Source organism: Pseudophryne corroboree, chromosome 9 (assembly GCF_028390025.1).
Source record: "Pseudophryne corroboree isolate aPseCor3 chromosome 9, aPseCor3.hap2, whole genome shotgun sequence".
Classification (NCBI taxonomy): domain Eukaryota; kingdom Metazoa; phylum Chordata; class Amphibia; order Anura; family Myobatrachidae; genus Pseudophryne; species Pseudophryne corroboree.
In genome coordinates, this window is record NC_086452.1 from 341929795 (window position 1) to 341956955 (window position 27161).

General features: G+C 48.8%; 1 protein-coding gene across 1 annotated transcript in view; it reads left to right on the top strand.

Moving 5' to 3' along the window:
- The first annotated feature begins 5766 nt into the window (after positions 1-5766).
- ITIH3 (inter-alpha-trypsin inhibitor heavy chain 3) overlaps positions 5767-27161 on the top strand; it is a 401722-nt gene continuing 380327 nt past the window's right edge. The window contains exon 1 of the mRNA XM_063940620.1: positions 5767-5884. Within this exon, the coding sequence (XP_063796690.1) occupies positions 5792-5884 (93 nt within the window). The 5' untranslated portion in view covers positions 5767-5791. The remainder of the gene's footprint in view (positions 5885-27161) is intronic.

Genomic DNA, 27161 nt, shown 5'->3' on the forward strand with positions numbered 1-27161 from the left:
TGTCTCGGCAGGATGTGTCAGTCTCCATGTGTCAATCAGCTGGTGGTCGAGCAGGGTGCATCTCACGCCCCTATGCTCCCTCTCCGGCCTGCAAGAAATCTTTTAGGAATTGTCATAAGGGGATCAAGAGTCCAATTTAAGTCGCCTCCCATCACCACCACCCCCTCTAAGAGAGACTCAGCAATTTCCAAAACCGAGGACAAAAAGGAAGGTTGTTTAGCTTTGGGAGCATATACGTTCAAAAAAGAAAAGCGTTGGCCGTATATATCGCATTTTACCAGCAACCCCCTACCTTCAGCTAGTCTATGGGAGGTAACATTAAGGATAGGCAGGTGGCGAGCCAATAATACAGCCACGCCTAATGTCTTACCGGCAGAATTATTAGACAGGAAAACATGAGGATAGTAGTGACATTTTAGAGACGGCACATATCCCATCTTAAAATGCGTTTCCTGAATAAAAGCAACGTCAACTTTCTCATCTCTAAGCCATTTGAGGAGTTTAGACCTTTTCTCAGGAACGTTCAACCCTTTAACATTAAGGGTAGTTACATGTAAATCATTCACCCCCATCATTACAGCAGACCTAAGAGCTTCACAATGGTCTTCCCTACAAAAGACACTTGAGGGGGGAAAGGAAGAGCAGCAAGGGAAGGAAATAGAAAGAGAAGGAAAGCAGAGAAAGGAGGAAAGGAAGATGCAGAGTGGAAAACCACGCCGCAAAGTACCATAGTATTTAACAGAGATGATAGTATTAGAAGAAGGACAGCTGCAAAAAGGACAGGAGCGGAATCCTGCCGACTCCCAGTCCAAAGAAACAGGGGATGCAGCATAATAGGGGTCCTACGGGGGGCCAAGGACAGCGGCCATCCACAAAATAGAAGTTAAACAAATATAAAGTATTACCAAGGAGTGCACATAGGCACGGGTGAAACATTTAGAGAAAAAAATAAAGAAAAAATAGGGATGCAGTCAGTTTACCTCCAATCAAAATCCCGACGTTCAAAATCCCGACACCAATTGGCCGATGGTCAAAATCCCGACAAGGTCAAAATCCTAACATGGACAAAATACCTACATTTAAAATACCGACAAGGTCAAAATACCGACATGTAAAATGCCGACAAGTCAAAACACCGACATGAGTTTTTCATTATTTTTTTCATTGAAACCGACTTGTTCATACTTTACCATCCCAGTGGACCTGGAGGGGGAATATAATGGTGTGCCGAGCGCAGCGAGGCACCGTGCCCGAAGCATGGCGAGCGCAGCGAGCCATGCGAGGGGATGCGGTACACTTTATATGGTGTCCATGTTGACTTATGTCGACATGCACACAAAAAAAAACAAAAAAAAACGCATGTCGGTATTTTGACCTGTCGGCATTTTACATGTCGGTATTTTGACCTTGTCGGTATTTTAAATGTCGGTATTTTGTCCATGTCGGGATTTTGACCATCGGTCAATTGGTGTTGGGATTTTGAACGTCGGGATTTTGATTGGAGGTATTTCATACCGATCCCGAAAAAATATGTATACATATCTATATATATATATATATAATTTATAAACCATCTAGTAAAGTTTCATGAAGGCTGAGCAATTATGTAAATGAGTATCGTCACAGAAATAAAGGACGCAGCTTAAACAAAATCAAGATAACATACCGACGATACCCCATCACTCATCTATGAAACCATTGCAACATCTACAAAAACCGATCTCATGTGTGAGCAACACATAGCAATATCTAAGAAAATAAATAAGACAGGGGAAGAAAAATTCAAATGTGTGACCAGAGTAACAGGAGAATTCACTTCAGCACGGGACGAAACCTCCCCTTCAGGGAGGCTCAGAAGAACGAGAACTAGGAGTAGTCCCCGCGTCCGCGGGGAACGCACTTGTTGCCACGCGTCGTCTGGAGGGAGCACAACAGGTAAGTCCGGCAGGTGATGGAAAGCTTCCCAGTCAGGCAACGGTACTGGAGGTATTCCCAGGGTCGTGATAAAGGCCTGTAAGTCCGAAGGACTGGAGAGACTCGCGACCTTGCCACCATGAGAAACCTGAAGGAAAAAAGGGAAGCCCCATCTATATTTCAGTTCAAGTTTCCTAAGGGAGTCAGTGAGAGGCTTCAAGGCTCGACGCTGCTGCAAGGTCGACCAGGCGAGATCAGGAAATAACTGAATCTTGTCTCCTTGAAAGACAATACTGTCCAGCTGACGGGCCGACCTCATTATTTCCTCTTTTTGGACATAATAGTGGAGCCTGCAAATCACATCGCGTGGCCTGTCAGACGACAAGCCGCGAGGACGGAGGGCTCTGTGTGCTCTATCAAATATGATGTCCTTATTCGGGTCCAGGTCAATAAGTTCTCCAAATATTGTAGTTAAGGCATTCGTCAGGTCAGCCTGTTGAGCGCTCTCAGGTAGGCCCCTGACTCTGATATTATTTCGCCGGCCGCGATTATCCAAATCCTCAATACGTGATATGAGAAAAGAGATATCGCCCCTCTGATGGGAAAGCACCTCCCTAAATTTAGTTAGAGAATTCAAGCTAGACGACTCATGGCGTTCCAGAACATCTACATGGGCCGCAATTTGAGACGTCTTGTCGAAGCGCTGTTACTTCCTGAGTGATGGTGGAAAGCAAGCGAGTCTCCAAGGCCGAAAAATCTTGCTTTGTGGGAAGTGATTTAATATGAGATAGGATCTCGCTAATCTCTGCAGACAAAGAGGAGGCCTGTAGATGCTGTGGATTCCCAGGTGACGACATGTTGTCTACCAGACCGTGCAGAATCGGGGAGGCCGGGACAATAGAGGAAGCAGCGGGGTTTGAGGTCGGAGTAGTTAAGAACTGACGTAGGTCCGACGAATGTCGGGTCGCAGGGGATGGGATCGCGTCCGGCTTGGTCTTGGACTTTTTTTTCTTTATCCCCCTCACCATGAGATCGGTCTTCAAATAAAGCAGTGCAGTATTACACTTTCACATATCCTCGGCAATACAAAAGCATGTGGACCGTCATCGTGCAAAAGCCCCCACGCGGCCTTAGGGCAACATCAGGCAGGCAGACACATAGCTAGGGAGCTATATGGCTACTCATAGCGACAGGACATCTGACCCGGTCTAGTGTAGGTGTGGATACGAGACACCATGCGCCAGGAAATATGCGGCCGTGGCGCTACTCCCCAGGTTCCGCGTCTCTCACCGGTCAGAAGGGTTATGTTGTATATGAGTGACAGCAGCGGGTGATAAACTGTACTAGTTCCAATAAGAGCAGGGAGCCAGTTGAAACAAATGGGGAGCACACCAGCGCTGCAGGCCGTTTGCGGGCGGCAGTGAGGTCACTACCTCTGATATAATGCACAGCCCTATGGTCCACCCCCCTCTCCCCCCGCCGGGGCACCACTGACTACAAGCCCGGGGATCGTACTCACGGCCGGGGCCCAGCGGGAGAGAGACAGCCAGGGCAGACCCGCAGTAAAGATGGCCGCCGGGTGCTCGTCGGCTCCGTTCCATGCGGCGAGTTCCAGGATCCCCGGGCAGCAAAGGTGAGCAGCGGGCAGCAAGGAGCATCTCTTGGCCGCGGCTGGCGGCTGTGTGCAGGATGGAGCTCCGGATGAGGTCCGCGGCCCGATCTGAAGGGCCCTGGAGCCGCTGGAGGAATTTGAGGTTCCCGGCTCGTGTGAGCCCCGCAGGCCGCAACCCGCAGGAGCAGTAAAAACTACTCCCTGATTCCGCGGCACTAACGGGGGCACAGCAGGGGGAGCAGGAGGAACAGGTGGGATGCTGAGGGTAATTAGGGAGCCCGGAGAGGGGTTTATAAAAGTAAAGAAGCCCTGGGTCACAGGAGCTCTTTCAGAATGCTTCTGCCTCCTTCAGCAGCCAGGCCACGCCCCCCATGTAATATGTTTTGGTAGCCTTCCATGCGTTCACAAACTCTACCGTAAATACTCATACCACGCGCTAATACACAGGACCGCAGGAGCGACCATACGCAAATTGCGAATATGCGCACGCACAGCAGAGCAAGTACGCGCACGGAGACCATCTGTGCGTAGTTTGTACGTGGTGTGTGTACTGCAATATTTTTCGACTTTGACAGGTGAATAATCAAAGAGCCAAGGCATTGCTGGTACTGCAAGTGTTGGTGCAGCTCGTGCTGACTAGCATGCAGTGCAATGTTTTGTTTCATGCTTATCATGTACCTGGGGCCGATAACGGTATTACCAACACCTTGTCTAGGGGGCAATGGGATAGATTCCGTTTAATAGCTCCGGAGGCTGCTGTCGGTGTGCCCTGCCCTTCCTATGTTTTGCAGGTTATCGAGTCAGATTGGAGGAACTAGCTGAGCTATCTCTCGCCCCAGCCACTCTCAAGGCCAGGCCTAGAAGGAGTGGGAAGTGTTTTCCCATGACAAAAGGCCTAGAGATAAGAGCAGGCATCGGTTAGTTCTTTCCTTTATTTGGCAACTCTTTGTAAACGGCAGATCTAGGGCAGTAGTATCTCGGTATCTCGTCGGGATATCCTTTTTCTCCAAGTTAAAAGGTAACCCAGATTTTTCAAATAGTTTCCTCATAGCTAAAGCTCTGAGGGCATGGGCGCATCCTGCGCAAATTCCATGATAGGAGATGGCCTCTCAATGCGGTTTCAAATTTTTAAATGCTCTTATTCGAATTGGCTTTTTCCATGGCTTTTCATGGAGCCTTTAGGGTGTCTGAGTTGGTTGCCTCTTCCAAAAGGACAAATTCAACTATGCTGCGTTCTGATGTTCTGTGCAGGCTGCGTCGCTCTAAAATAGATCAGTTTGGTAAGGGCCGGTGGGTCACCTTGGTGCCCTCGGTGGACGGGAGAATTTGTCCGGTGGCACTGGCCCTCATTGGAGGGTTGTTGGCTTTTACATTATGATGGTTTGCCACTGACAAGGTATCAGTTTAGTTGGATGCTGCGGCGTTGCCTGCCCAGCGTGGACCTTTCCCCCACATGACTTCAGTATGCATTCGTTTAGACCCGAAGCTGCCACTTCTGCAGCGTCAGTGGGCTCCTCAGTTCCCGAAATTAAGTCTTAAGGCTGATGGAAATCGGCTAGTTACAAGCGTTACATTCGGCCACTTGTTGAGTAGGTTGGTGCTGGTTAATATTTGACTGTATGGCTGTTCAGCATTTGTTGTTGCATTTGTGGTCTTGTTTTGACTCCCCCGTCCTTCCTACTTGGATGATTATCTACTCGCCACTTTTGGCAGTGGGGATCTGAAGTTCTTTCTCAATTTTTTACTTTGACTGATGGACTAGATTCATCTTTATTTATCTTAATTCGGCTAACTGAATTCCAATTAAAAGTCCCTCAGCAGATTTCAAAGTTTCACCGCCAGCCGAGTTCACCTGTGTGACCCATACCCCCCAACCCTATCCCCCCCCCCCCACACACACACACACAATTTTATTATTTTGGATGATTCTCTTGTGTCTTTATGATGCTTCGGTTGGCAGGAAGCTTGCTTAAATGGAAATGGTTGTTTTCAGAGAATTTCCTTTGAATTAGTGTTAATAATTAAATCCCTCAGTATCGGTCCCCATGTAGTACATTAATTACTAATTAATTACTGCAGTTGCAATGCAAACACTTTTTCCCAGAAATGATATCTAAGAAAGATGTGTATTTAACAGGGACAGTGTACAACAAACTTATACATTTGACATGGATGTGCAATATTTGACCTTCTATTAATAATTAACATGTTTTCTGCTGCTCTCTATAATACTTTGCTATCAGAGAGATAAAGCACATTTCCAAAATGGGTAATTTCCTGAAGATTTACATTGTGCTGTTCTGTGTCTTGTATGCTGTTACTGGTGACTATCTGATAGAGGGACTGAGAAACATCCAGGTCAGTATACAGTATATGGTTATTTGTGGACATCGTTATCATGATTTGAATTTGAATACAAATTCCAGAAACACTTGCTGCTTCCATAGATGTACATTTTAGAATGCAACATCAGACTGCAGGGTGCATGCTGTAAGATGCCTCAGGCGGCATGGCAGCAGCAATACTGGCTGTAGGGTGTCTTTTCAGACACTTGCTAGCTAGCTAAACACTGCTCGCACAATGCTAGTTAAGGAACTGTACACACATGACTTGTTAAAAACATAAATGATAAAATTAATAACAACAGCGATAATATTAACACATTTTACAGGACATGCCCTAGAAGAAATGCACAAAAGAAAATAAGATTTGACTCACCGGTAAATCTATTTCTCGTAGTCCGTAGTGGATGCTGGGACTCCGTAAGGACCATGGGGAATAGCGGCTCCGCAGGAGACTGGGCACAACTAAAGAAAGCTTTAGGACTACCTGGTGTGCACTGGCTCCTCCCACTATGACCCTCCTCCAGACTTCAGTTAGGATACTGTGCCCGGAAGAGCTGACACAATAAGGAAGGATTTTGAATCCCGGGTAAGACTCATACCAGCCACACCAATCACACCGTATAACTCGTGATACAATACCCAGTTAACAGTATGAAATATAACTGAGCCTCTCAACAGATGGCTCAACAATAACCCTTTAGTTAGGCAATAACTATAAACAAGTATTGCAGACAATCCGCACTTGGGATGGGCGCCCAGCATCCACTACGGACTACGAGAAATAGATTTACCGGTGAGTAAATAAGAATTTACTCACCAGTAATTCTATTTCTCATAGTCCGTAGTGGATGCTGGGGACTCCGTAAGGACCATGGGGATTAGCGGCTCCGCAGGAGACTGGGCACAACTATAAAGAAAGCTTTTAGACTACTGGTGTGCACTGGCTCCTCCCACTAAGACCCTCCTCCAGACCTCAGTGAGGATACTGTGCCCGGAAGAGCTGACACAATTAGGAAGGATTTTGAATCCCGGGTAAGACTCATACCAGCCACACCAATCACACCGTATAACTCGTGATACAATACCCAGTTAACAGTATGATAACAACTGAGCCTCTCAACAGATAGCTCAACAATAACCCTTTAGTTAAGCAATAACTATATACAAGTATTGCAGACAATCCGCACTTGGGATGGGTGCCCAGCATCCACTACGGACTATGAGAAATAGAATTACCGGTGAGTAAATTCTTATTTTCTCTAACGTCCTAAGTGGATGCTGGGGACTCCGTAAGGACCATGGGGATTATACCAAAGCTCCCAAACGGGCGGGAGAGTGCGGATGACTCTGCAGCACCAATTGAGAGAACTCAAGGTCCTCCTCAGCCAGGGTATCAAATTTGTAGAATTTTGCAAACGTGTTTGCCCCTGACCAAGTAGCAGCTCGGCAAAGTTGAAGAGCCGAGACCCCTCGGGCAGCCGCCCAAGAAGAGCCCACTTTCCTCGTGGAATGGGCTTTCACTGATTTAGGATGCGGCAGTCCAGCCGCAGAATGTGCAAGCTGAATCGTACTACAGATCCAGCGAGCAATAGTCTGCTTAGAAGCAGGTGCACCCAACTTGTTGGGCGCATACAGGATAAAGAGCGAGTCAGTCTTCCTGACTCCAGCTGTCCTGGAAACATACATTTTTAGGGCCCTGACTACATCCAACAACTTGGAAGCCTCCAAGTCATTTGTAGCCGCAGGCACCACGATAGGTTGGTTCAGATGAAAAGCTGATACCACTTTGGGGAGAAACTGGGGACGAGTCCTCAATTCTGCCCTATCCATATGGAAAATCAGATAAGGGCTTTTACATGACAAAGCCGCCAATTCTGAAACACGCCTGGCCGAAACCAAGGCCAACAACATGACCACTTTCCACGTGAGATATTTCAAAACCACGGTTTTCAGTGGCTCAAACCAATGTGACTTTAGGAAATCCAACACCACGTTGAGATCCCAAGGTGCCACTGGAGGCACAAAAGGGGGCTGAATATGCAGCACTCCCTTAACAAAAGTCTGAACTTCAGGTAGTGAAGCCAATTCTCTCTGGAAGAAAATCGATAGAGCCGAAATCTGGACCTTAATGGAACCCAATTTAAGGCCCATAGTCACCCCTGACTGTAGGAAGTGCAGGAACAGGCCCAGCTGAAATTCTTCCGTTGGGGCCTTCCTGGCCTCACACCACGCAACATATTTTCGCCATATGCGGTGATAATGGTTCGCGGTTACTTCTTTCCTAGCTTTTATCAGCGTAGGAATGACTTCCTCCGGAATGCCCTTTTCCATCAGGATCCGGTGTTCAACCGCCATGCCGTCAAACGCAGCCGCGGTAAGTCTTGGAACAGACAGGGCCCCTGCTGCAGCAGGTCCTGTCTGAGCGGTAGAGGCCATGGGTCCTCTGACATCATTTCTTGAAGTTCCGGATACCACGCTCTTCTTGGCCAATCCGGAACAATGAGTATAGTTCTTACTCCTCTTCTCCTTATTATCCTCAGTACCTTTGGTATGAGAGGAAGAGGAGGGAACACATAAACCGATCGGTACACCCACGGGGTTACCATAGCGTCCACAGCTCTCGCCTGCGGGTCTCTTTACCTGGCGCAATATTTTTCTAGCTTTTTGTTTATGCGGTACGCCATCATGTCCACCTGTGGTTTTTCCCACTGGTTTACAATCATTTGAAAGACTTCTGGATGAAGTCCCCACTCTCCCGGGTGGAGGTCGTGCCTGCTGAGGAAGTCTGCTTCCCAGTTGTCCACTCCCGGAATGAACACTGCTGACAGTGCTAACACGTGATTTTCCGCCCATCGGAGAATCCTTGTGGCTTCTGCCATCGCCGTCCTGCTAATCGTGCCGCCCTGTCGATTTACATGGGCGACCGCCGTGATGTTGTCTGACTGGATCAGTACCGGCTGGTTTTGAAGCAGGGGTTTTGCCTGACTTAGGGCATTGTAAATGGCCCTTAGTTCCAGAATATTTATGTGCAGGGAAGTCTCCTGACTTGACCATAGTCCTTGGAAGTTTCTTCCCTGTGTGACTGCTCCCCAGCCTCGAAGGCTGGCATCCGTGGTCACCAGGACCCAGTCCTGTATGCCGAATCTGCGGCCCTCTTGAAGATGAGCACTCTGCAGCCACCACAGCAGAGACACCCTTGTCCTTGGAGACAGGGTTATCAGACGATGTATCTGAAGATGCGATCCGGACCACTTGTTCAACAGGTCCCACTGAAAGGTTCTTGCATGAAACCTGCCGAATGGAATCGCTTCGTAGGAAGCTACCATTTTTCCCAGGATCCGCGTGCAGTGATGCACCGACACCTGTTTTGGTTTAAGGAGGTCTCTGACTAGAGATGACAGCTCCTTGGCCTTTTACTCCGGGAGAAACACTTTTCTCTGTTCTGTGTCCAGAACCATCCCTAGGAACAGCAGGTGTGTCGTAGGGACCAGCTGTGACTTTGGAATGTTTAGAATCCAGCCGTGCTGTTGTAGCACTTCCCGAGATAGTGCTACCCCTACCAACAACTTCTCTCTGGACCTCGCCTTTATCAGGAGATCGTCCAAGTACGGGATAATTAAAACTCCCTTTCTTCGAAGGAGTATCATCATTTCCGCCATTACCTTGGTAAAGACCCTCGGAGCCGTGGAGAGACCGAACGGCAACGTCTGGAATTGGTAATGACAATCTTGTACCACAAACCTGAGGTACTCCTGGTGAGGATGGTTAATGGGGACATGTAGGTAAGCATCCTTGATGTCCAGCAATACCATGTAATCTCCCTCGTCCAGGATTGCAATAACCGCCCTGAGCGATTCCATCTTGAACTTGAATTTTTTTATATATGTGTTCAAGGATTTCAAATTTAAAATGGGTCTCACCGAACCGTCCGGTTTCGGTACCACAAACATTGTGGAATAGTAACCCCTTCCTTGTTGAAGTAGGGGCACCTTTACTATCACTTGTTGTGAATACAGCTTTTGAATTGCCTGTAACACTGCCTCCCTGCCTGAGGGAGTGGTTGGCAAGGCAGATTTGAGGAAACGGCGGGGGGGAGACGTCTCGAATTCCAGTTTGTACCCCTGAGATACTATTTGAAGGATCCAGGGATCCACCCGTAAGCGAGCCCACTGATTGCTGAAATTTTTGAGACGGGCCCCCACCGTACCTGGCTCCGCCTGTGGAGCCCCAGCGTCATGCTGTGGACTTAGAGGAAGCGGGGGAGGACTTTTGCTCCTGGGAACTGGCTGTATGCTGCAGCTTTTTCCCTCTACCTCTGCCTCTGGGCAGAAAGGACGCGCCTTTAACCCGCTTGCCCCTATTGGGCCGAAAGGACTGTACCTGATAATACGGTGCTTTCTTTGGTTGTGAGGGAACATGGGGTAAAAATGTAGACTTCCCAGCTGTTGCTGTGGAAACGAGGTCCGAGAGACCATCCCCGAACAATTCCTCACCCTTATAAGGCAGAACTTCCATGTGTCGTTTGGAATCTGCATCACCTGTCCACTTCCGAGTCAATAACCCTCTCCTGGCAGAAATGGACATTGCACTAATTTTGGATGCCAGCCGGCAAATATCCCTCTGTGCATCCCTCATGTATAAAAGTGCTTCTTTTATATTCTCTACGTTTAGCAAAATAGTGTCCCTGTCTAGGGTATCTATATTTTCTGACAGGGATTCTGACCACGCAGCAGCAGCGCTGCACATCCAAGCTGAAGCTATAGCCGGTCACAGTATCACACCTGTGTGTGTATATATAGATTTCAGGATAGCCTCATGCTTTCTATCAGCAGATTCCTTCAGGGCGGCCGTATCCGGAGACGGTAGTGCCACCTTCTTTGATAAGCGTGTGAGCGCTTTATCCACCCTAGGGGATGTTTCCCAGCGTGACCTATCCTCTGCCGGGAAAGGGTACGCCAATAGTATAACCTCTTAGAAATTACCATCTTTTTATCAGGGGAAGCCCACGCTTCTTCACACACTTCATTTAACTCTTCAGATGGAGGAAAAGCTACTGGTAGTTTTTTCTCTCCAAACATTATACCCTTTTTTGTGGTACCGGGGGTAACATCAGAAATGTGCAACACATTTTTCATTGCCTCAATCATGTAACGTGTGGCCCTACTGGAAGTTACATTAGTCTCTTCGTCGTCGACACTGGAGTCAGTATCCGTGTCGACATCTGTGTCAACCATCTGAGGTAGCGGGCGTTTTAGAGCTCCTGATGGTTTTTGAGACGCCTGGGCAGGCACAGGCTGAGAAGCCGGCTGTCCCACATTAGGTATGTCATCAAACCTTTTATGTAAGGAGTCGACACTATCACATAATTCCTTCCACAGCACCATCCACTCAGGTGTCGACCCCGCAGGGGGTGACATCACATTTACAGGCATCTGCCCCGCCTCCACATAAGCCTCCTCATCAAACATGTCGACACAGCCGTACCGACACACCGCAAACACACAGGGAATGCTCTGACAGAGGACAGGACCCCACAAAGCCCTTTGGGGAGACAGAGAGAGAGTATGCCAGCACACACCAGAGCGCTATATAACACTGGGATCCCACTATCAATGAGTGTTTTCCCTATAGCTGCTTTTTTATATATATTACATATATATATATCTATACTGCGCCTAAATTTAGTGCCCCCCCCTCTCTTTTTTACCCTTCTGTAGTATTCTCAGACTTCAGGGGAGAGCCAGGGAGCTTCCTTCCAGCAGAACTGTGAGGGAAAAATGGCGCCAGTGTGCTGAAGGAGAAGCCCCGCCCCCTTTTCGGCAGACTTTCTCCCGCTTTTTCTGTGATACTGGCAGGGGTAATTTTACATCTATATAGCCTCTGGGACTATATATGATGTATATTTTGCCAGCCAAGGTGTTATTTATTGCCCTCAGGGCGCCCCCCCCCAGCGCCCTGCACCCATCAGTGACCGAAGTGTGAGGTGTACATGAGGAGCAATGGCGCACAGCTGCAGTGCTGTGCGCTACCTTGGTGAAGACCGAAGTCTTCTGCCGCCGATTTTCCGGATCCTTCTTCGTGCTTCTGGCTCTGTAAGGGGGGCGGCGGCGCGGCTCCGGGAACGAACACCAAGGTCGGGTCCTGCGGTCGATCCCTCTGGAGCTAATGGTGTCCAGTAGCCTAAGAAGCCCAAACTACCACCTGTTAGGTAGGTTCGCTTCTTCTCCCCTTAATCCCTCGCAGCAGTGAGTCTGTTGCCAGCAGATCTCACTGAAAATAAAAAACCTAAATATACTTTCTTTCTAGGTGCTCAGGAGAGCCCCTAGTGTGCATCCAGCTCGGCCAGGCACAAGAATCTAACTGAGGTCTGGAGGAGGGTCTTAGTGGGAGGAGCCAGTGCACACCAGTAGTCTAAAAGCTTTCTTTATAGTTGTGCCCAGTCTCCTGCGGAGCCGCTAATCCCCATGGTCCTTACGGAGTCCCCAGCATCCACTTAGGACGTTAGAGAAAAATCTTATTTTCTCTGACGTCCTAAGTGGATGCTGGGACTCCGTAAGGACCATGGGGATTATACCAAAGCTCCCAAATGGGCGGGAGAGTGCGGATGACTCTGCAGCACCGAATGAGCAAACTCTAGGTCCTCCTCAGCCAGGGTATCAAACTTGTAGACTGTTGCAAAAATGTTTGAACCCGACCAAGTAACAGCTCGGCAAAGTTGTAAAGCCGAGACCCCTCGGGCAGCCGCCCAAGAAGAGCCCACTTTCCTCGTGGAATGGGCTTTTACAGATTTAGGGTGCGGCAGTCCAGCCGCAGAATGTGCAAGTTGAATCGTGCTACAGATCCAGCGAGCAATAGTCTGCTTAGAAGCAGGAGCACCCAGCTTGTTGGGTGCATACAGGATAAATAGCGAGTCAGTTTTCCTGACTCCAGCCGTCCTGGAAACATATACTTTTCAGGGCCCTGACTACTTCCAGTAACTTGGAATCCTCCAAGTCCCAAGTAGCCGCAGGCACCACAATAGGTTGGTTCACATGAAAAACTGATACCACCTTAGGAAGGAATTGGGAACGAGTCCTCAATTCCGCCTTATCCATATAAAATACAGATAAGGGCTTTTGTATCACAAAGCCGCCAATTCTGATACACGCCTTGCCGACGCCACGGCCCACAGCATGACCACTTTCCACGTGAGGTATTGCAGCTCCACGGATTTAAGTGGCTCAACCCAATGCGACTTCAGGAAATCCAACACCACGTTGAGATCCCAAGGTGCCACTTGAGGCACAAACGGGGGCTGACTATGCAGCACTCCCTTAACAAAAGTCCGAACTTCAGGCAGTGAAGCCAGTTCTATTTTGGAAGAAAATCGATAGAGCCGAAATCTGGACCTTCATGGAACCCAATTTTAGGCCCATAGTCACCTCTGACTGTAGGAAGTGCAGAAATCGACCTAGCTGAAATTTCTCCTTTGGGGCCTTCCTGGCCTCACAGCACGCAACATATTTCCACCATATGCGGTGATAATGGTTTGCGTTCACTTCTTTCCTAGCTTTAAATAGCGTAGGGATAACTTCCTCCGGAATGCCCTTTTCCTTCAGGATCCGGCGTTCAACCGCCATGCCGTCAAACGCAGCCGCGGTACGTCTTGGAACAGACAGGCCCCCTGCTGCAGCAGGTCCTGTCTGAGCGGCAGACGCCATGGGTCCTCTGAGATCATTTCTTGGAGTTCTGGTTACCAAGCTCTTCTTGGCCAACCCGGAACAATGAGTATAGTTCTTACTCCTCTCCTTCTTATTATTCTCATTACCTTGGGTAAGAGAGGCAGAGAAGGGAACACATACACCGACTGGTACACCCACGGTGTTACCAGAGCGTCCACAGCTATCGCCTGAGGGTCCCTTGACCTGGCGCAATATCTTTGTAGCTTTTTGTTGAGGCGGGACGCCATCATGTCCACCTGTGGCCTTTCCCAACGGTGTACAATCATTTGGAAAACTTCTGGATGAAGTCCCCACTCTCCCGGGTGGAGGTCGTGTCTTCTGAGAAAGTCTGCTTCTCAGTTGTCCACTCCGGGAATGAACACTGCTAACACATGATTTTCCGTCCATCGGAGAATCCTTGTGGCTTCTGCCATCGCCATCCTGCTTCTTGTGCCGCCCTGTCGGTTTACATGAGCGACCGCCGTGATGTTGTCTGACTGGATCAGCACCGGCCGGTGTTGAAGCAGGGGTCTAGCCTGACTTAGGGCATTGTAAATGGCCCTTAGTTCCAGAATATTTATGTGTAGGGAAGTCTCCTGACTTTTCTATAGCCTTGGAAGTTTCTTCCCTGTGTGACTCTCCCCCAGCCTCGAAGGCTGGCATCCGTGGTCACCAGGACCCAGTCCTGTATGCCGAATCTGCGGCCCCCTAGAAGATGATCACTCTGCAGCCACCACAACAGCGACACCCTTGCCCTTGGAGACAGGGTTATCCGCCGATGCATCTGAAGATGCGACCCGGACCACTTGTCCAACAGATCCCACTGGAAAATCCTTGCGTGGGACCTGGTGAATGGAATTTCTTCGTAAGAAGCTACCATCCTTCCCAGGGCTCGCGTGCATTGATGCACCGACACCTGTATACGTATTAGGAGGTCTCTGTCTAGAGACGACAACTCCTTGGACTTCTCCTCCGGGAGAAACCCTTTTTATCCTGTTCTGTGTCCAGAACCATACCCAGGAACAGTAGACGCGTCGTAGGAACCAACTGCGACTTTGGAATATTCAGAATCCAGCCGTGCTGTTGTAGCACTTCCCGAGATAGTGCTACTCCGCGAACAACTGCTCCCTGGACCTCGCCTTTATAAGGAGATCGTCCAAGTACGGGATAATTATTTCGGCCATTATCTTGGTAAATACCTCGGTGCCGGGGACAGACCAACGGCAACGTCTGGAATTGGTAATGACAATCCTGTACCACAATTTTGAGGTACTCCTGGTGAAGAGGGTAAATAGGGACATGCAGGTAAGCATCCTTGATGTCCAGTGATACCATGAAATTCTCCAGGCTTGCAATAATCGCCCTGAGCGATTCCATTTTGAACTTGAACCTTCGTATATAAGTGTTCAAGGCTTTCAATTTTAGAATGAGTCTCACCGAACCGTCTGGTTTCGGTACCACAACATTTTGGAATAGTAACCCCGGCCTTGTTGAAGGAGGGGTACCTTGATTTCACCTGCTGGAAGTACAGCTTGTGAATTGCCGCCAGTACTACCTTTCTCCGAGGGCAGCAGGCAAGGCTGATGTGAGGTAACGGCGAGGGGGAGTCGCCTCGAACTCCAGCCTGTATCCCTGTGATACTATTTGCAGAACCTAGGGATCCACCTGTGGGCAAGCCCACTGGTCCCTGAAGTTCCCGAGATGCGCCCCTACCGCACCTGTCTCCACCTGTGGAGCCCCAACGTCATGCGGTGGACTCAGAGGAAGCGGGGGAAGATTTTTGATTCTGGGAACTGGCTGCTGGTGCAGCTTTTTCCTTCTTCCCTTGTCTCTGTGCAGAAAGGAAGCGCCTTTGACCCGCTTGCTTTTCTGAAGCCGAAAGGACTGTACCTGAAAATACAGTGCTTTCTTAGGCTGTGAAGAAACCTGAGGTAAAAAAATTTCTTCCCAGCTGTTGCTGTGGATATGAGGTCCCAGAGACCATCCCCAAACAATTCCTCACCCTTATAAGGCAGAAACTCCAAGTGCCTTTTATAGGCAGCGTCACCTGTCCACTGCCGGATTTCTAATACCCTCCTGGCAGAATGGACATTGCATTAATTCTGGATGCCAGCCGGCAAATATCCCTCTGTGCATCCTTTATATCTAAGACGACGTCTTTAATATGCTCTATGTTAGCAAACTATCATCCCTGTCTTAGAGTATTAATATTATCTGACAGGGTATCAGACCACGCTGCAGCAGCACTATTTATGCTGAGGCAATTGCAGGTCTCAGTATATAACCTGAGTGTGTATATACAGACTTCAGGATAGCCTCCTGCTTTTTATCAGCAGGCTCCTTCAAGGTGGCCGTATCCAAAGACGGCAGTGCCACCTTTTTTGACAAACGTGTGAGCGCCTTATCCACCCTAAGGGATATCTCCCAACGTGACCTATCCTCTGGCGGGAAAGGGTACGCCATCAGTAACTTTTTAGAAATTACCAGTTTCTTATCGGGGGAACCCACGCTACTTTACAAACTTCATTCATTCATCTGATGGGGGAACAAAACACTGGCTGCTTTTTCTCCCCAAAAATAAAACCCCTTTTATGTGGTACTTGGGTTCATGTCAGAAATGCGTAACACATTTTTCATTGCCGAGATCATGTAACGGATGTTCCTAGTGGATTGTGTATATGTCTCAACCTCGTCGACACTGGAGTCAGACTCCGTGTCGACATCTGTGTCTGCCATCTGAGGTAGCGGGCGCTTTTTTGAGCCCCTGATGGCCTTTGAGATGCCTGGGCAGGCGCGGGCTGAGAAGCCGGCTGTCCCACAGCTGTTTTACGTCATCCAGCCTTCTATGTAAGGAGTTGACATTGTCGGTTAATACCTTCCACCTATCCATCCACTCTGGTGTCGGCCCCACAGGGGGCGACATCCCATTTATCGGCCTCTGCTCCACCTCCTCGTTCCTCATCCCACATGTCGACACAGCCGTACCGACACACAGCACACACACAGGGAATGCTCTGACTGAGGACAGGACCCCACAAAGTCCTTTGGGGAGACAGAGAGAGAGTATGCCAGCACACACCAGAGCGCTATATAATGCAGGGATTAACACTATAACTGAGTTATTTTTCCCCCAATAGCTGCTTGTATACATATATTGCGCCTAAATTTAGTGCTCCCTCTCTCTTTTTAACCCTTTGAGCCTGAAAACTACAGGGGAGAGCCTGGGGAGCTGTCTTCCAGCTGCACTGTGAAGAGAAAATGGCGCCAGTGTGCTGAGGGAGATAGCTCCGCCCCTTTTTCGTGGACTTTTCTCCCGCTTTTTAATGGATTCTGGCAGGGGTATTTATCACATATATAGCCTCTGGGGCTATATATTGTGATATATTTGCCAGCCAAGGTGTTTTTATTGCTGCTCAGGGCGCCCCCCCCCCCAGCGCCCTGCACCCTCAGTGACCGGAGTGTGAAGTGTGTATGAGGAGCAATGGCGCACAGCTGCAGTGCTGTGCGCTACCTTGGTGAAGACTGATGTCTTCTGCCGCCGATTTTCCTGACTCTTCTTGCTTCTGGCTCTGTAAGGGGGCCGGCGGCGCGGCTCCGGGACCGAACATCAATGGCCGGTTCCATGCGGTCAATCCCTCTGGAGCTAATGGTGTCCAGTAGCCTAAGAAGCCCAAGCTACCACCAGTTAGGTAGGTTCGCTTCTTCTCCCCTTAGTCCCTCGCTGCAGTGAGTCTGTTGCCAGCAGATCTCACTGTAAAATAAAAAACCTAAAATATACTTTCTTTCTAGAAGCTCAGGAGAGCCCCTAGTGTGCATCCAGCTCAGCCGGGCACAAGAATCTAACTGAGGTCTGGAGGAGGGTCATAGTGGGAGGAGCCAGTGCACACCAGGTAGTCCTAAAGCTTTCTTTAGTTGTGCCCAGTCTCCTGCGGAGCCGCTATTCCCCATGGTCCTTACGGAGTCCCAGCATCCACTTAGGACGTCAGAGAAATCAGATTTTCTCCTAACCTTTGGAAGTTATAACAGTGGATACAAATATTCTCTCAGCCATGAAAAAAATTCAGTTACAGTAGATCCGTTATTTTACTGTCAACTTGTAAAAGTTGTCATTATTGTGTGTACTCCCTGCTGGAGTTGTCCCAACGATCCCTATCACAGCTGATTCTGCTGCTAATTACTAGCAGCAGATTGTTACTACCAGTTTGACCCAGCACTGTAAGTGCACATACATGATCTGTGTTTACACATGTGCACTGCCATAGTGGGCAAAAGGACGAAAAGGGCAAAGAGATCCTAGCCAATCCCTCCCTCTTCAGAACCTGACCTCCTTCCCATGGGAAGGATTGATATCTCCTGAGTCATGTAACGAATAGCCTGGTGAGTATGAAGGAAAATGAAGTTGCATTTCTCTTCTTGGTCGTAGATACTGTATGTTTACTTTAAATAACACATAAGCTGTACATACTAGGGTTGTGTGGTTAGAATTTACTCGGTTCTACTCTGATTTCAAAAATGGCATCTTATTGGTTATCTGCTCTCATGTGTTTTGGATCGCCAATAAGATAAATCTGGATAAATCTAAACTTGCGATAAACCTGCCGAAAAGAACAGAGTAAATCTGAACCCACGCATCTCCAGGGGATGTAGTTATGTGACTGACAGTAGGCATGCCGACTAGCAGGGACTATTCCCACTTGTGGGTGTCCACAACACCCATATAGTCGGAATAGAACTTGTGGCGAGCTGCACTCGCGCCCCCCCCCCACCCCCCGCCAGCCATTTTGATGATGGGATCCCGGCGTCGGTATGGTGACCGGCGGTCTCCTGACCACCGGTCACGCTCACACATACCCAACCCATCTCTAGTACGTACCTGTGATTTTTATTTTTTGTACCTGGTGTGGAAAATGAGACAGCAGGAGATACTGAGTGGGTTACCCCACAGAAACTTTGTGATTACCTCTAGTGAGTTGCAAGGAGAAAACAGTCCTTCATTTATCTTTGTATAGCTATGTCACAATGATACAAGACGCACGCAGTCTACCGCTTCTCATAACAATCTCAGATTTGGACTGGAGGGGAGAGGCACCTTAGCAGAGATCATAACCCCCTTTTACTATTATTTGGTACACCAAGTTTCATATTAATACATATAGGGGGTCATTCCGAGTTGATCGCTAGCTGCCGTTGTTCGCTGCGTAGCGATCAGTGAAAAAAACGGCTAATCTGCGCATGCGTGTCCTACGGGTACGAAGTCCTTTGAGGTTTTGCACTGGTTCTAGCGACAATTCCAAACGAACAGCTGAACGCAAGGAGATTGACAGGAAGTGGGAGTGTTTGGAAAAACGCAGGCGTGGCGGGGCGTTTGCTGGGCGGGTATCTGACGTCATTACCGTGTCACTCGTCGCAGCAATCATCTATGCGTTTGCACGGCTGCTAAAAACTGCGAGCGATCAACTCGGAATGACCCCCATAGAACTACAAACTGCTGGTGAAGAGTGATTTTACCGTTTCATTAATCTGCTTACATTCTTATGATAGTTAGATGACATATGTAAATTAAGCACTTATCAGACTACATACTTGGCACAAAGGTAATTTCTTTGCAAAGGAGCAAAGAGAGAGAGAGAGAGAGATACAATAATTACTGTATAGTAGAAAGTTTGCTTGTAATCAGAAATCAGGAAAATAGGATATTATAAAACAATTCACAAGGTACTGATCAGCAAAGTAAGTCCCACTTCAACAATCATAGTGAATACTCATAAATGATTCATAAGGGAGTATAGTCTCCCTTTCTCCAGTGGAATTTATACAATAAGTCCCTTGATAATAAGTATTGTGAGAGTCTCAGGTGTCATTCAAATTAGATAAGCTTTCATCTACATCTACAGAAATGCTGTATGAAATGAGGGCAGGAATACCACGTGGCCATAGTGGTAAAAAATGTATTGTACCACAAAATTGGATTAACAGTGGCACTCTACACAATTGCAAAGAAAACCCCCAACTCCAGTTTGTTGCAGGTAAATTGCTAGTTGCAGTTTGCATATATTATAACGGATTGGGTATGATATGCCAGTGCTCAGAATACCGACGGTCAGAATCCCAGCAGCAGAATCCCAATGTTCAAATCCCAACAGAGTTTGCTAAGTATTGTAAACCTAACCCACCCCTCCTGCAACCTAACCCTAACCATGCCCTCCCACAGCCTAACCCTCCCCCTAGTGCCTAACCCCAACCTTAACTCCAATACTTACAATCGAGATCTGCCGGGATACTGAGCATCTGGGATTCTGCTGCTGGCTTGTTCAGCGCTGGGATAATGACTACATCCCATAATAACAGGTGTCTGATGCGAGTGTGTTTTATTCCATTGATGTAAAGGCAGTTATATCTGCATACCCTCCAACTGTACCTTTTTAGCAGGTACAGTACCTTTTTTTTATGGTCTGTACCGATTTTTGGCTCTCCAAACCTCCATTGAAAGTATAGGAAAAGCCCTTTACCCATGGACACGCCCCCTTTCCTAATTTGTACCGATTTTTATGTGTAAAATGATGGAGCAGTGGTGTATCTATAATGGGTGCAGTGCACACGGGCCCCTGGGTCCAGAGGGGGCCCACACTGCACACACTGCACCCATTCCTTCTATATGCTTACCATTCTGGTGTCTGGGTGTGGGTCCCCTCCTCTCGCGAGTCCCGTAGCCGGCATCCGCAGCAGCGCTGTTAGCGCTCTGTCTGAGCACTAGAGACTCTGGCACAGTGCCAGAGTCTACAGCGCATGCGCAGATCTCTGGAAAAATGTCCGCCGCGCCATTTTTTCGGAGACTTGCGTATGCGCTGTATACTCTGGCAATGTGCCAGAGTCTCTAGTGCTCAGACAGAGCGCTAACAGCACTGCTGCCGGCTACTGGACGGGCGAGGAGTGGGCCCACACTCGGAGACTGCACACGGGTCCCCTCCTCTCTAGATACGCCCCTGTGTTGGAGGGTATGTGTATCTGCATGTCTAAATGGGGAATGCAAGGTAACCTACAAGTGAAAATGAGGATATCCAGGACTGATATATTAACCGACTCCTTAAGTCTTGCTGTGTGCCAATGTTAATAAAAAGTAGGGAAGAGAACCGGGTGTAGCACTGGACAGAAGCTTCCGCTTTCTGGCTTATGTTAACCAAAGTGATCACTGCTGTATGAACAAACATTTAGGTAATAAATAACTGTTCCAGGCAAGACAGCTTAAAAAAAGGAAAAAAGACATATGGTGAACTGAGTGTGTCAGTTCTGTGGCCTTATGTGCTGGTCCTAGTTCCCGTCAGTGCCGATGGGAAACTGAAGTCAAAAGAACTTGTGAGTGGTTGGCCCAGGTGCAAAAATAAGATTTTAAACCTACCGGTAAATCTATTTCTCCTAGTCCGTAGAGGATGCTGGGGACTCCGTAAGGATCATGGGGTATAGACGGGCTCCGCAGGAGATAGGGCACCTAAAAAGAACTTTGACTATGGGTGTGCACTGGCTCCTCCCTCTATGCCCCTCCTCCAGACCTCAGTTAGAGAACTGTGCTTAGAGGAGATGGACAATACAAGGCAGGATTTAGCAATCCATGGGCAAGATTCATACCAGCCCACACCAATCATACCATGTAACTTGGAACATACATAACCAGTTAACAGTATGAACAAACGACAGTAACGGTCCAAGACCGATGTCAACTGTAACATAACTCTTATGTAAGCAACAACTATATACAAGTCTTGCAGAGTTTCCGCACTGGGACGGGCGCCCAGCATCCTCTACGGACTAGGAGAAATAGATTTACCGGTAGGTTTAAAATCTTATTTTCTCTTACGTCCTAGAGGATGCTGGGGACTCCGTAAGGACCATGGGGTTTATACCAAAGCATCCAATCGGGCGGGAGAGTGCGTATGACTCTGCAGCACCGACTGAGCAAACGCTAGGTCCTCATCAGCCAGGGTATCAAACTTGTAGAATTTAGCAAAAGTGTTTGACCCCGACCAAGTCGCCGCTCGGCAAAGTTGTAATGCCGAGACGCCTCGGGCAGCCGCCCAAGAAGAGCCCACCTTCCTAGTGGAATGGGCCTTAACCGAATTTGGTACCGGCAATCCAGCCGTAGAGTGAGCCTGCTGAATCGTATTACAGATCCAGCGAGCAATAGTCTGCTTCGAAGCAGGAGCGCCAATCTTATTGGCCGCATACAGGACAAACAGAGCCTCTGTTTTCCTAATTCTAGCCGTCCTGGCTACATAAATTTTTAAGGCCCTGACTACTTCCAGGGATCTGGAATCCTCCAGGTCACTTGTAGCCACAGGCACCACAATAGGTTGATTCATATGAAACGAAGAAACCACTTTAGGCAAAAATTGCGGACGTGTCCTCAATTCAGCTCGAAAAATCAAGTATGGGCTCTTGTGTGACAAAGCCGCCAATTCTGACACTCGCCTTGCTGATGCTAAGGCCAACAACATGACCACCTTCCAGGTAAGAAATTTCAACTCAACCTTGTTAAGCGGTTCAAACCAGTGTGATTTTAAGAACTGCAACACCACTGGAGGCACAAGAGGGGGCTGGATGTGCAGCACTCCCTTTACAAACATCTGGACTTTTGGAAGAGAAGCCAATTCCTTCTGAAAGAAAATCGAGAGGGCCGAAATCTGTACCTTAACCGAGCCTAATTTCAGGCCCATATCCACTCCGGTCTGTAGGAAGTGGAAAAGACGACGCAGATGAAAATCTTCCGTAGGTGCATTCTTGGTCTCACACCAAGACACATATACTTTCGCCAGATACGGTGATAATGTTTTACCGTCACCTCCTTCCTAGCCTTTATTAAAGTAGGGATGACCTCTTCCAGAATCCCCTTTTTCGCTAGGATTCGGCGTTCAACCGCCATGCCGTCAAACGTAACCGCGGTAAGTCTTGAAATACACAGGGCCCCTGCTGCAACAGGTCTTCCCTCAGAGGAAGAGGCCAGGGATCTCCTGTGAGCATCTCTTGTAGATCCGAGTACCAGGCCCTTCGAGGCCAGTCTGGGACAACGAGTATCGTCTGTACTCTTCTTCGTCTTATGATCCTCAACACTTTTGTGATGAGAGGAAGAGGAGGAAACACGTAGACCGATTTGAACACCCACGGTGTTACCAGAGCATCTACTGCTACTGCCTGAGGGTCCCGAGTCCTGGCGCAATACCTCCGAAGTTTTTTGTTGAGGCGTGACGCCATCATGTCTATTTGAGGAGTTCCCCAAAGACGTGTAACGTCTGCAAAGACTTCTTGATGAAGTCCCCACTCTCCTGGATGGAGATCGTGTCTGCTGAGAAAGTCTGCTTCCCAGTTGTCCACTCCCGGAATGAAGACAGCCGACAGAGCGCTTACATGATTTTCCGCCCAGCGAAGGATCCTTGTGGCTTCCGCCATCGCGACTCTGCTTCTTGTCCCGCCTTGGCGGTAATTGAATCAGAACCGGTAGGTTTCAAAGAAAACTCTCCGCTTGTCGAAGGCTGTTGTACATGGCCCTGAGTTCCAACACATTGATGTGTAGACAGGACTCCTGATCTGGCCAAAGCCCCTGAAATTTTTTTCCCTGTGTGACCGCTCCCCATCCTCGGAGGCTCGCGTCTGTGGTAACCAGGATCCAATCCTGAATTCCGAACCTGCGACCCTCCAGGAGGTGAGCACTTTGCAACCACCACAGGAGGGACACTCTGGTCCCTGGGGACAGAGTTATTTTCCAATGTAAGTGCAGATGGGACCCGGACCACTTGTCCAGAAGGTCCCATTGAAAAGTCCTTGCATGGAACCTTCCGAAGGGAATGGCCTCGTAGGCCGCCACCATTTTCCCCAGAACTCGAGTGCATTGGTGAACTGACACCCTTTTCGGTTTTAGCAGGTCTCTGACCATGTTCTGGATGTCTTGGGCTTTCTCTATTGGGAGGAAGACCTTCATTTGTTCCGTATCCAGTATCATACCTAGGAACGGTAGCCGAGTTGTCGGAATCAACTGTGACTTCGGTAGATTTAGAATCCAACCGTGTTGCAGGAGCACTCTCAGAGAGAGCGCCACACTGCTCAGCAATTTCTCCCTTGATCTCGCTTTTATCGGGAGATCGTCCAAGTATGGGATAATTGTGACTCCATGCTTGCGCAGGACCACCATCATTTCCGCCATTATCTTGGTGAAAATCCTCAGGGCCGTGGAGAGTCCAAACGGCAACGTCTGAAATTGGTAATGACAATCCTGTACAGCGAATCTCAGGTATTCCTGATGGGGGGTATATATGGGGACATGAAGGTATGCATCCTTTATGTCCAGAGACACCATAAACTCCCCCTCCTCCATGTTGGCTATTATCGCTCTGAGAGATTCCATTTTGAATTTGAATCTTTTTATGTACAGGTTTAGGGATTTCAGATTCAAAATAGGTCTGACCGAACCGTCCGGTTTCGGGACCACAAATAGGGTTGAGTAGTAACCTCTTCCCTGCTGGTGCAGGGGAACCTTGATTATCACTTGCTGTATACACAGCGTTTGAATTGCAGCTAACACTACATCCCTTTCCGATGTGGAAGCTGGTAGGGCCGATTTGAAAAATCGGCGCAGGGGAACCTCCTCGATTCCAATTTGTAACCCTGGGAAACTATTTCCAACACCCAGGGATTTAGGTCCGAACTGACCCAGGCCTGACTGAAAAGTCGAAGACGTGCCCCCACCGGTGCGGACTCCCTCAGGGGAGCCCCAGCGTCATGCTGTGGGTTTTGGAGCAGCCGGGGAGGACTTTTGTTCCTGGGCACCTGCCGAAGCAGGTGCTCTCTTGCCTATGCCCTTACCTCTGGCGAGGAAAGAGGATCCCCGACCTCTTTTGGACTTGTGCGACCGAAAGGACTGCATCTGATAGGATGTTACTTTCTTTTGCTGTTGGGAAATATATGGTAAAAAATTTGATTTACCTGCTGTAGCTGTGGAAACCAGGTCCGTCAGCCCATCCCCAAACAATACATCCCCCTTATAGGGTAGTACTTCCATATGTTTCTTGGAATCCGCATCACCCGTCCATTGGCGAGTCCATAAGGATCTTCTCGCTGAGACAGACATGGCATTGGCCCTAGAAGCTAGCAATCCAATGTCCCTTTGAGCATCCCTCATAAATAAGACTGCGTCTTTTATATGGGCTAGAGTTAGGAATATAGTATCCTTCCTTATCCATATTATCAAATTGATCTGTCAGCTCATCTGTCCAAGCTGCAATTGCGCTACACACCCATGCCGACGCAATTGTCGGTCTTAGCACAGCACCCGTATGAGAATAAATACCCTTTAAGGTAGTTTCTTGCCTGCGATCTGCAGGGTCCTTAAGGGCCGCTGTGTCAGGAGATGGTAGCGCCACTTTCTTGGACAAGCGCGTCAGGGCCTTGTCCACAGTGGGGGGTGATTCCCAAATCTCCCTGTCCTGCTTAGGGAAAGGGTATGCCATATAAATTCTTTTGGGGATCTGCGGTCTCTTATCCGGAGTCTCCCAAGCTTTTCCAAAGAATTCATTTAATTCATGAGATGTGGGAAAGTTAATAATCTGTTTCTTTTCCTTAAACTTGTGTACCTTTGTGTCGGGGACCGAGGGTTCATCCACAATATGCAACACATCCCTTATTGCCACAATCATACACTGAATGGTTTTAGTCACCCTAGGGTGCAATTTTACTTCGTCATAGTCGACACTGGAATGAGAATCCGTGTCGGTAGTAGTGTCTTGTGTTAAGGGACGCTTTTGAGACCCCGACGGGCCCTGTGAGTCGGTCCAATCCGAGGATTGACCCCCTGATGTCCTCCCTACATCAGCCTTGTCAAGCCTTTTATGTAAAGATGCCACACTTGCATTCAACATATGCCACATGTCCATCCAATCTGGAGTCGGCACAACCGACGGGGACACACCACTCATTTGCTCCACCTCCTCCTTGGAGAAGCCTTCCGCCCCAGACATGTCGACACACACGTACCGACACCCCATACACACAGGGATTAACCTATAAGGGGACAAAACCCCAACCCGGTCCTTAAAGAGAGACAGAGAAAGAGTATGCCAGCACACACCAGCGCTTAAAAACACTGGAAAAAATATGTCCAGATAGCGCTTTTTTATATATATTATGCCAATTCCCACTCACTGCGTCGCTAATGTGCCCCCCTCCTCTTTTTTCCAGCCTGTGATGTTCAGCAGGGGAGAGACCAGGGAGCCAGCGTTTTCCTCATGCAGCTTCTGTGGAGAAAATGGCGCTGGTTAGTGCTGAGGATCAAGCCCCGCCCACCCGACGGCGGGCTTCGGTCCCAGTGATTTTTCAATAAAATGGCGGGGGATCATAGATTTACTGCCTCCGCAGTCTAATCCAACTGTATTTGTGCCAAAATGTGAGGTTTATTGCTGCCCAGGGCGCCCCCCCCCCCCTGCGTCCTGCACCCTTCAGTGCTGCTCTGTGTGTGTGTGACTGGGAGCAATGGCGCTCAGCTTACCGCTGCGCGCCTTACCTCATGAAGATCTGATGTCTTCTGCCGCCTAAGATGTCTTCTGCCTTCTCTATCCGGCTTCTATCTTTGGCATCTGTGAGGAGGACGGCGGCGCGGCTCCGGGACGAACTCCAGGTGAGACCTGTGTTCCGACTCCCTCTGGAGCTAATGGTGTCCAGTAGCCTTCGAAGCAGTGCCCAAATTGACAAGCCAGCTCTGCTTCTCCCTCCTCGGTCCCACGATGCAGGGAGCCTGTTGCCAACAGGACTCCCTGAAAATAAAAAACCTAACAAAATTCTTTTTCCACAGAAAACTCTAGAGAGCTCTCTGCAGTGCACCCATTCTCCTCTGGGCACAAGATCTAACTGAGGTCTGGAGGAGGGGCATAGAGGGAGGAGCCAGTGCACACCCATAGTCAAAGTTCTTTTTAGGTGCCCTATCTCCTGCAGAGCCCGTCTATACCCCATGGTCCTTACGGAGTCCCCAGCATCCTCTAGGACGTAAGAGAAATATATGCTTTGGGCCCTATCCTAAGTTCATAATATGCCACACGTACGGTGGGTGATGGAGAGGTAGAGAGTTATGGGGAAAAGTAGAGGGTGACAGGGAGAGGCACTTCAGTGATGGGGAGAGGGTGACAGGGAGAGGCATTTCAGTGATGGGCAGATGGTGATGTAAGAGTTGCGGCGGTGCGTGTGGTGGTGCCTGCTACCGTGCAGGTGTAGTTTCGGTACTCACCAGGCGCCGCTCTCTCTCACCTTCAGGTACCGGAACCTTCAACGGACCTGGCAATCTTCAGTCGTATCCGGACACAGCGATTCCCTTTCGGAGCTGACAGACGAACGAGCTGAGGAGAAAATAGTCTACCTTAAGGGGGGTATCAACCCTTCTTCCACCGGAAGAGGGGATACCCCAGGGGTGACAGCGACCTTCACCGGTTGGGTGAAAGGTCATCACTGGCACAAAGCCTCAGCCACCCAGATTTCACACACTCGCGCTCTCGCACGTAGTGTGATGAAGGGGATTCTCACGTCCGTGAGCAATCCCGATTCCGGCGCTCGGGGACAGAC